This window comes from Microchirus variegatus, assembly GCF_963457635.1.
Source record: "Microchirus variegatus genome assembly, chromosome: 5".
NCBI lineage: Eukaryota > Metazoa > Chordata > Actinopteri > Pleuronectiformes > Soleidae > Microchirus > Microchirus variegatus.
This window is the reverse complement of record NC_139806.1, coordinates 23,186,301-23,197,257: the sequence shown is the minus strand read 5'-3', so window position 1 is coordinate 23,197,257 and position 10,957 is coordinate 23,186,301. Positions and strand designations below refer to the sequence as shown.

Genomic DNA, 10,957 nt, shown 5'->3' with positions numbered 1-10,957 from the left:
GATGCTCAATTCATTTCTTCAATAAAAATTCACTTTAAAATGTTTCTTAACCTTTTGTTTACCCTTGAAATTTCATTCGAGAAATGGTAGGAATAATTTGATACCTGGCCCTATAGGTCAAGTCCCCCAGACACACACACACTGATCATCAACTATGATTTATTTTAGTGTCAGCAATATTTAAGTTGTCCTTTTAAAAACAAAATGTTAAAACAAAAAATATATTTAACTAGTTACAGTGCTCAATCTTCATCATACAAAAGAGTGCTGAATCTTTTGTGGGAAATGAAACTAGGGACCAGGAGAACAGACATGTTGGTCAGTTCACAGAGTAGTGCAGTGTCCAACCTACGGACACAGGCGAGCTATAATGGAAGAGGAGATCCAGAATTGAGAGTCAATGTTTGCTCTTCTTTGTCTTCTTGTGGGAGCGGTGTGGTGACCGTGACCTGGACTTAGCTGCCTTACGCACTGGAGACGGTGATCGGGAACGTTTGGACCACTTGGGTGACCTTGTCCTGTTGAGTAGAAAGAAACAACTTTAAGAACATACGTTAGAGCAAATACATTTGTATGTCAGTAAAAAACAATCACGGCACGTACTTTAAAGGAGAGATGCTCGTCGATTTTCGAGTCTTATCAGAATCTCTACTGCATCCTCGTTTTCTGTCGCTATCTTCACTTCTTTTGCTCCTCTCTTTGTCCCTTCTGTCCTCCTTTGACCCATCCGCAGACTTGGATGTTGATTTCTCATTCTTTTCTTCATCTTCAAACTCCTATAGATAAAACATACCAATAATGGATCAAAGCCAGAGACAATATAGGATTTTTATTCTGGATTTATTTAATTAAATTTTGACTGATATGATTGCATTACAACTGGAATTTGGTATGAATGCATCTCAACTTTCATGAAAAAAAAAAAATCTGGGTTATTTGATATTTTTAACAAACAAAAGAAAAGATTAACTATTATGTTGTTTGTTGACAAAAATCTTACCTTCACTTGCCTTGCCTATCAATTTGGATATTGCACTTGGCCATATTGTGATTACTGATTATTTGTGATTAACTGCCCTTCAAGAAATGGGGTGTTTTTTGCTGCTGTATTAATGCTAAACACAAACAAACAAAACCTGAAAAATTAGGAATCTACAGCTATGTTGGTGGACGCAGTGATGGGGCTCACCTTCTTCAGCAGTTTGTTCCTGTAGTGTTCCACTTGTTGCTGAATGCTCATTCCAGACTTTCTTGGCCTTTTCCCAGATTCCAACTCATCTTGGACCTTCATGACCTTTACCTGTGTCAGAGCAGGTTCATTAGTTGTGCCCATTTATCATCTGAATGTTTAATAATGGCTGAAAATGCTAACATGGGAAGGAACTGTAGTCTTTAATGGAAATGGGTGTGAAGGAATTAGAATTTGTTCACATTGTGGAATGGCAACCACAGCTTCTAGAACACTGTTCTAGCTTTATCTGACCCAGATAAAGATGACAACTGTGTACTTGCCTCCAGCTCTCGCACCCTCTTCCGCTTGCTCTCAGACATCTGAAAACGTCGCAGTGAGCTCTGGAAATCTACACCGTCATATTTGGATGATTCGCATGAGTCATCGGTGCTGTCGCTCCCCGAGTCCTCGTCGACGCGCTGTGAGTTGACTCTGTCACCGCAAGAGAGACTGGTGTTTACATCGGTGGTGTACCTTTTCATAGATGATGCATTAACACCAACCACAGCAGCTCACCTCACATTGACTTCATCTTCACTGTCTTGTTCCACCACAGTGTCCCACTTAGACACAGCCTTAGCTGCGAGACAAAGAACAAAGATGAGCGGGAAGAAGACCCGAGGAAAGAGTGACATGGTACTGAGCAAATCTTGACCCAGTTTACCTCGAGGAAACGTCCCGGTACAACTTGTCTTCTCCCATTTAGACAACGGCACTCTGGAGAGAGGAACATTGCTGTCGTCCACTGAGGTTAAAAAGAGACAGTTGAGGACAAACTTCTGAGGATTAAGACCCCAAAATTTCTGCTAAATTTCCTAATGCCAATGCCCAGATTTGTACAATCTTTTTTTCCCCTTAGTTAAATGGAGATCCAAGAGTGCACAGTCAGCAACACAGATAATTGTCAACAGGAATAGGAAACTGAATCGCGTTACTCACAGGGCATTCCATCAATGTCATCATTGGCCACAGGTAAAGGAACACCGTCTAAGTCATCGACAGGGACTCCATCCAGAGGGTCCCAGCCCAGCGGGCAGCCGTCCAGATCATCCACTGCAGCTCTGTCCAGGGGCAAACCATCTAAAGGTGTGTTGTCCATTGGTGCACCATCGAGATCACAGGATTCCTTCTACAGACACCAGTGAGTGCATACATTTGCCCATACATAAGGTTAAGGTTTCTTCAGAGCAAAATGTTGTACTGAAAAAACACTGAACTCACCTCTGCTGTCTCTGTCAGCTCCTCCACTGCTTTGGCAAAGCCCAGGAATATGTTTTGAAGGTGGATTAGATAAGGCTCAGGGTAAATGGCCCAGTCTTCCCATGCTCTAAAACAACCCATGACCTTTTGCTGTGGAGTAGACATAAAATATCCATGACTTGTTTTTTCTTCTCCTTTTTTTTGATGTGAGATAACTGACAGACATAATTACCTTGAACTGCTCAGCCTGCAGCCTGCCTTGTATGTTTTTATGCGCTGCATTAAGGTCTCCAAATATCTGGGCTAGATTTGTTTCAAAACTGGAAATGACAAAAATAATTGTCAGACAGAGAAGTCACAGAACATAACAAATGTGTTGAAGGTTGATTGCGTGAGGTCTCTCACTATTTACGATAATATGATGCACCAGGTACTTTGGCACACGAGTTGTGCAAGATGTCCGACACCAGATACAACCTGGCAATCTGTGAGAATGTGGACAACAATACTTTACAAATACATTCTGCGCGAGTTTATTCATATGAAAACTGAACGGGATGCCACATGCCTTCATTTGAAGTGGTGTCTGGAGCAGGGAAAATGATTCAGTGATGTGTCCCACTACTTCCTCTGCTGCATCTGCTCGCTCCAGACAGAACAACATGGCGTTGGCGATGTCTTCTCTGCTTGGCGTGAGCTCTTGAAGCGTCGTCTCCAGTCGCTGCCTTTGCCTGAACGGTTTGCACAGAAGAATAACCGCTTTAAATAAATAGTCTCAAGCATGAAAAACCCTAGAGCCACTCCAAAAGATGAATGTTAGTCAATAACAAAAATCATTACCACGCGGAAAAAAAAGAACTATAAATAATAGCATCAATAAATGTATTCAATTTATTACCACAAGGTGGCAGCAGCAAGTGTCAGTGTAGTGGACTGCACATGTGTGCAGAACAGAGTGCTTTCAGAAGTAATGAAGTTTACAGGGTTAATTGAATGCACCACTCAGTTCAACACACTGGAACTCTGCATTTCTCACACTAGCTTTCATGCGCTATATGGATCGAGCAGTGGTGTGCATCATATGATTTCATTAGGTCTTAAAGCAGTTGATTTTTATTATTCATTATTGGGAGAAAATCACACACACACACAGCTAAATTATTCTTCAAACAAGCCTATATAGCCATTACCACTTAACTAGCAACCACGGCTGTGGAGCCTCCACACAGAGCAGTCAACCATGTTACGCATAGCAGATGGAGCCAGTGTCCACTGATGCCGATGGGTTGTAAACTGTCACATATGAGCCCATTAATTGTCTAAAACGATTAATTACAAACGCTAAAGCTGCCATGCCTGCACTTACTCGTTTCTGAGCTGCCCTTTCTTCACCTCGTCCTCGGGGGGAGCATCCTCCTCCACTTCTGTCCTCTCTTCACTTCTCTGCGAGTAGTTGTGTAAGACAGGAGGTCTCCATAAAGAGCCTCCTCGAAACAGACGGAAATCTGTGGTCGTCCACTCGTTCGGGGACTCTCCCTGTGGAAGAGATGAATTCTTTAGTTGTTACAGATTATCTCCTGTAGGTGGCACAGTTTTTTCTGTAAAGACGCACCTGGAGGATTGAGAACAGTTTCCAGCGGTAGTACACATGGTCTTGGCTTTTGTTGTCAAAAAGGAACCTGAGACAACAATGAATAAGAAGTAAATAATCGTATTAAATATCTCGAAAAGCTCGGACAAGGTCACGAGACGTAGCAGTGCTTACCTGTACTCTGGATTGTTTTTCTCCTTGTTCATTATTATGGCTTCAAATACAGGCCCTTCACGCACCACAAACTCTATCATCCTGTGAATGAGGAATAATAGATTCCTGTGGGGAAAGAGGATTGTATCAGAGCAGGGGATGTGTCTCTCTGTCAGACAGAGCACTATCTTTACAGTGAAGTGTTGGCCCGTGCAAAAAATACTGGCTGACTTGCAAACTGAGACCAACTGACCCTGACAATGTTATTCAATGTCATATCATATTCTTTTTTTTTTTCCTACTTACCTACTTTGTATGTACTGAGGTTCCAGAAATAAACCATCAATAGTTTCTATGTTAATTGCTATGTTTCTGATGTATGTGCTGGTGAAAGACAGTCACATGAAGTCGAACCTGAAATATCACTTTCTTATCTACTTCTGACATATTCTGACTTGGTTTAATATAAACATATATTTGCCTTCTAGCTGTATTGGTCTGCAGTGTCTCAGCCAACCCACAGGAAACCTGGGGGCTCAAAGATATTGGTATAAATCGATGGCTCTGACAGTTGTTTACAAAGTCTGCTGCAATTCACTTCACAATCACACTACACTCCCTCGATACAATGTCAGAAACAATATGACTCATCAGCAGCAGCAGTGGAACAACCAAGAGGGCAACATCAACAATACTACATCATACTAAGCGTTCATTGTATGTAAATATGAGGCCAAAGGGAAACATGACATCTATAATAACGGACCCCTAAGGCTATAGATGTCATAATGTCTTCTTGAATTTGAGATTTACATGCTCGGCAACCATGTTAAAGACAGAAACAGCTCAAATTTGTGTTACACACAGTCGGTCGTAGTAAGAAGAGTGTGAGTACCTTTCAGATGGGATAACCACTTTGACTACGGCTTCGGACAGAGTCTGTTTGTCAAATCAAATGGTGAAAATATTAACAAGTGACCACGTGTACAGATGAAACACTGCAGGATACATATACGGCATAGAAAACAACCATAGCATTCACAGTCAGTCAAAGTACTGCGCGACTAAAGTGAGACAGCTTGGACTACGAACAAAAACACAAAAGAGCACCTAGGAATAGTTTCAGATGTGAATTCTACTGCTTTTCAGCAGTTTGAAAGGATAAGCATGTCACCCCTGTGCTGCTGGTGTATACACACAAACGCAGCCTTTCAGTCAGGTCTGATAGTATTGCTTGACAGAGCAAGTTAATTAGGGACCTCGCACACAAGGGTGCAAGGACATATTGAAATTGCTCAGATTATTATTATTTTTTAACCCTGGAGAAGCTCGAATTTGACCCCCTAAACGTGCGTGAAAACGGAACATTTCCACGCACGTGAAAAATTAGATAAAATAATGAACTTGTGAAAAACCAAAGCAAAATGGCTCAGTAGCACCCCCACAGGTCAAACCCCTATGGAGCGGGCAGAAATGTAGTTGCGGTATATTGTCCGCCCCGAGACAAAAACAAAAAATACTCTCGACACCATGACCTCAAATCAACAGAAAGTCGGCCATCTTGGATTTGGCGTATTTCTTGGCATTTCTCAAGTTTCGTAACTGAGCTTGCAAGTCTGAGGGCGTTTATTCTAGGAAGACGAAAAACGCGTCAAATTGTACTAGACCCATCCAAGATCAAATGTTATCATAATCTTGCACAGATTCAAAAGGGCGTGGCCACGGCAGGCATCGGAACTTTGGCGAATTTGGATGGCTCTCAGCGAAACATGAAATGCGCTATAACCTTGCCATACATTGACCGATCGGCATAAAACTTCATAGGTGACATGAGACCCCGTCCCTGAACATGTCTACGAACGCGAATTTGACCCAAACGTGATGTCGGTCATCTTGTTGCTACTTATTTCTGTTAACAGACCAAACGGAGGCAGAATAGTGACAACAGAAAATCAACAAAAATACTGCACTGCAGCTTTAAATGGAGGAACAAACATTTGGCATAATCTTAATATTATACCCACTATATTTTTATGCCAAATTATAGTTTTGTTTCTTACTCTTTTTTTTCTAAATCATATACTTATCCTGCTTATGTATGAATTGACTGCATTTGTACATGAAGGCCCCGTGGTACATTTTGAATTGTCTTTTCTAGGCCTCATTCTTCTTTTACTTTCAATTTCAATGCCTATCATTAATCGCAGAAAAGTAGAAGCCCTGTAGCACTGAAGATGAAATTGCCAATAATGCAGATAGCACAAAGAACATGAGACAAGCTTACCTTGTCGAGCTCCACTTTGGAAACGCCCAGTGGCTTGGTGAAGTCATTGCGAAAGCGACCCCTTGGCTGAGCGTTGAAAGGCAGACCTGAAGGGGGTGGCGGCGTGGCTCTCACCCCAACTGGTGTGTAGAGAGGCTGAGGCGGGATGCGAGCCGGTTTCCCCCATCCGAGCTTCATTTCGAACCCCATAACCACTTTACCTACAATATGAAACATAAACCAACAATCACAGTGCGGAATGCAATTACTTTGGATGCTAAAAGCAATGGGAGGTGGTTATTAGGGAAAGCAATCTTATTATAAAGGCCCCAATAAGATCTGATATTCACATCATCCCAAGAGATCCAATCACATGTGGACAGCCTTAGGTATGACTGTACGCACGTGTCCTGTGACCACATGTGATCAGATCTGGCACAACTCATTCTCATATACTGTTGTGTTTGTGAAGACAAAATTTGGAATATGACTGACAGGAAGAGAGGGGGAGAGAGAGAGAATAAAGAGCAGGAGAAGAAGCTCTATACACGCTGCTGTGACATGAAATAAGATGTTAACATTTTGTGTATCTGCAGAGTCAAAGGATGTCAACTGTGGAGGTGGTCACTAATTCGTAATGGGGACGGATTGTGTTCATGTACGCTCAAGAATGTGTCTACATGTGTCCCAAAAGTACCTCCAAATTTGTTTTTTTGTGATCAGATCTGAGGACAGGTTTGGGAGAAATTTAGTCCTGGACCTGGACAGGATGGATGTTAACACCAGGTCTGACAGGGGACAATGTGTTAGTTACCATCCAGTGCAGCCAAGGCTCTCTCTGCGTCTCTCCGTGTCATGAAAGCCACAAAGGCCCTGTTGGACGTCCTGCAGCGCTCCTCGTCAGTGCGGGGCCACATAATCTTCACACTTGCCAGTGGACCATACTTGCCAAACTCTTTGCAGAGTATCTCCTCATTCATCTGGAAATTAAGATATTTAAGAAATGAACAGTGAGGAAAAATATAGTTCTGTGCTGCCCTAAGACGATTTATGTCAGTATATAACTTTACCTTTGGGCTGATGCAGCTGATGTAGAGGTTAGTGGTAGTTGGCACTGATAAGTCATCATATAATGCTGTAGAGAAAAAAAACCCACTAAGTGTGATTCAGAGGAGAGCAACAATGTCAACATATAGAATACCGATAGTGAGGAGTGACCCTTACTTGATCGTCCTGATAACGGTACATCCGGATCTCCATATCCTCCTCCTCCACCTCCACCTCCTACTCCTGGGTCACCTTTCTTCCTTTTGTGTCTTTCCTCGCGCTCTTCTTGTATTCTGCATTTTTTTCCACATATAAAACAGACTTACACTTACAAAAAAAGTGTAACATGATATCAGGAAGATTTGCCAAACAAAAAAAACCTCTCACAGCTTGAGTTCTTCTTTAAAGAGTTCGAGATTGCTCTTCTTCTTCTTTTCATCGGGCCTTCTTTTAAATGTCTGTCAATCAAACAAGACAGAAGTTGTGGTGATTATTACAATTTTTCGATCAGTGAAAATACGGTTGATTACATGTACGTGACAAAAAACAACTTACAGACTTTCTGCTTTCAGTAGATGATGGTGGTGAGACATGTTGAGACACAGGGACAAGCTGTGTCGCGGGTCGATACAGCTTACTTTTCTTAATTTCTGCTGCTTCCTCCTCTGAAAAAAGCAATGGCATTTTAGATCTGTACACAGGAGGAGTCTCTGTTACTGCCCCCTGTCTAAACACAGAGCAGCCTTCTGCCGAATTAGGTAAACACATTTGCCTTCTCACAGACTGATAAGGAATAAGTCTTAATCCTGCTGCTGCTCAGTATTAAAAACACCTTATTCACATCAATGTCATAATGCACTGCCAACTATGGCTTCCCAGAGTGTGAGCTATTGCATGGTACATTTGGTATTTTTGATGCTTCTTTTCAGTTCCCTTGTGTAGTCATTTTTGAAAAAGACCACTCGTGAATCATTGACAGGCGAAAAGAATGACAATGAAGCCACATCCTTTTGTGATGCTAATTGAAAGACATGAAATCTTAGCTTACTCACCTTTAGTTGCGTTCACGATACCACCACGGACAAAGGTTTTCACCCTGCGTTTCTCACTGGTCTCGAATGACGCCACAAATTCCTCAAAAACCTCTGCTGCCTTTTCTTCCTCCTAGAAAGTCACTCAGTGACATACAGTGTACCATTTATGCTCCATGTATTTTGGACCTATCTATTATCATCTATTATTATCACATCTTCAACCTTCTTACCTTTTTCTTGAGCTCTTCTTTTTCTTTCTTTGTGAGCGTTTTGATGGGAGTGACAGGTTTTCCCTTTTTGTCTGCCATCCTCAAACTGCAAAACAAAACAAAACATTACAAAATTAAAGTCCAGACAGAGTTGTTTTGAAGCAGGAGCTGACCAAGCAAATGGAGAACAATAGTGTCCTTTCTGGTATGACAAGGTCACCGTAGTTCCCTGAGATGCTTGGGAAAGAAAGTGATGAGTAAAGTCCTCCTCTGTTTGTTGCACACTCCAGACTCCCCATTAGATGCCAATAATTGTTTCACACTGTACTTTTAACAGCAGAATATTTATTGAGTCACTATTGTGATATTCCTAGGCATATGTTGTATTTATTTATGGATAACAATGGGTCCTTTTGGCTATTTTGACATGTTCTGGCAGGAAAAGCACAGGTGTTGCCGATTGCATTAATGAAGACCTGTGATTTTGTTACTGTGACTGCTGTGCAAAAATTAAATTATTCAAGGAAACACATGAAGGGGTGGTGAAATGTTTTAACATCTTGCAGGAGGGCCTAGGCTGAGAAAGACTTCTGCTCTGGGGGACAGAAGTAGACTTTATTTACAGTCTATGAGCAGCTTATAGACTGTGTGTTATCTTTGTATGCAAGACAGTGAGAAAAACAGTGGCGTGCAGGATAAATGGACGTTTCCATTAGGATAGTACCAATATAACCAGCCTGTGGGTGTTTCTTCAACACCTGCAGCCTATTCTCATACAAAGCTTGATGTCTTGTTGAGACAAACGGTCTGTTGTGTTGCATTCGATGTCACTGCTTGTTTTTCGTGCACACCGTTCACTGCGCTACGCATCTCGTCAGCACGGCCATCAGACACCAGGCCTACCAGGTAAAGGTACTGAGGTAATGGGCTTTACCATTCTAAACTGTACCGTACCAAACAGAACTGCATTATGATGGAAACATGGCAATTAGAGGTCCACACGAAATTCAGTGCCCAGGGCCAGGCTGCCTTTGGCCCCAGTTCACACTGTGGACATGCCTGCCTCGACGGCCCCATGGGTGCACAATTGGTGCCTTTTTTGCCCCTGCTCCTCCAAATTTCTGAGCACGCCACTGGAGACATACACAAGAAGCAGTGGCCAAAACTGAAACTTAGCATTTTTAAACAACACAAAGCTAGTTTTTCTTAAAAAGAAAACGCTCATTCACTGTCTGCAAACCTGCTAAAACACATGATTAATGAAACTACTCTACAGACCAACAACTCCACCATATAATGTAGCTGTTTATATTCAGGCCTGGGCTAAACACAAACTGCTAACGTTAGCTTGGTGACTGCACCATAGAGTGGAAGCTAGCGTTAGCCTTTAACCTGCGTTATGTTATGCTCAGTCATCCTCTTGCTGTTTCTCCACCATCCACGTTAAGCCTTATTATCTCAACAACAACAAAAAAGCATGCGCATACAGTATAAACGCTCTCTTCATCACCTCACTCGCTAACATCTGCTAACTCTGCGCACAGCAAACATAGCCATCCTTAGCAACAAGCTAACATAACCACAATTACCACGCAGGAAGTTCATTTAAAACCCACAGCACACGCACGCAGCTGCCCGTGTTAGCTATAAAACTTTGACTTACAATGCGTCTCATGCTATTGCTTCACCATGTCAGTTGCGAAGACCATTGGTTTTCATCACAACATGCTATTATGGTGGAGGGATGTGTCCGACTGGAGCTGCGGAGTGAGACAGAAAACGCCCACTTTGTTGGTGTGCTCCATACTCAACGAGACACTTTCAGAGGAATTAAACATATTCACAGAAGGACAAATTGTCATTTGACTTATTGTGCATGTGCATATGGCAAGCCCTTTTAACGTTTAATCGCCACGTTTGACTACCTGGAATTACCATTCCAAACTGCTGTGACGTCCAGGGCCGGCACAAGTCTTTATGGGGCCCAAACGACCTATGCGGATGGTATTATTTTTACATGATGAGGTGGGGTAAAGTAATTATTACTTATATTATAAAAAAAACCCGGGGGGGTCACCCGCCACGGGAACACATATAGTGGCGACTCCATGACTGAGTCCATGGCTCTTGGGACAGACGGAGTGATTTACCCTGATTTAATCCTCCCAAATGTGGTAGTTTATCCCACGCAAATTGCAGATGTCATGTGGTAAAATTACATTACTCCAC

General features: G+C 42.2%; 1 protein-coding gene across 1 annotated transcript; it reads right to left on the bottom strand.

The window, feature by feature from the left end:
- Window positions 1-98: 98 nt before the first annotated feature.
- On the bottom strand, window positions 99-10,493 carry LOC310927033 (U2 snRNP-associated SURP motif-containing protein). Its single transcript, XM_083889271.1, has 24 exons — window positions 10,392-10,493; window positions 8,750-8,834; window positions 8,538-8,649; window positions 8,041-8,150; window positions 7,873-7,943; window positions 7,663-7,778; window positions 7,509-7,573; window positions 7,253-7,418; window positions 6,460-6,659; window positions 5,071-5,114; window positions 4,197-4,301; window positions 4,044-4,110; window positions 3,798-3,967; window positions 3,000-3,162; window positions 2,837-2,916; window positions 2,664-2,751; window positions 2,453-2,581; window positions 2,171-2,360; window positions 1,896-1,976; window positions 1,748-1,811; window positions 1,513-1,663; window positions 1,190-1,300; window positions 604-776; window positions 99-518 (listed from the first exon to the last, which is right to left on the bottom strand). The coding sequence occupies exons 2-24, from the start codon at window positions 8,825-8,827 to the stop codon at window positions 398-400; spliced, it is 2,655 nt and encodes an 884-aa protein (XP_083745397.1). The 5' UTR covers window positions 8,828-8,834; window positions 10,392-10,493; the 3' UTR covers window positions 99-397.
- Window positions 10,494-10,957: the final 464 nt, after the last annotated feature.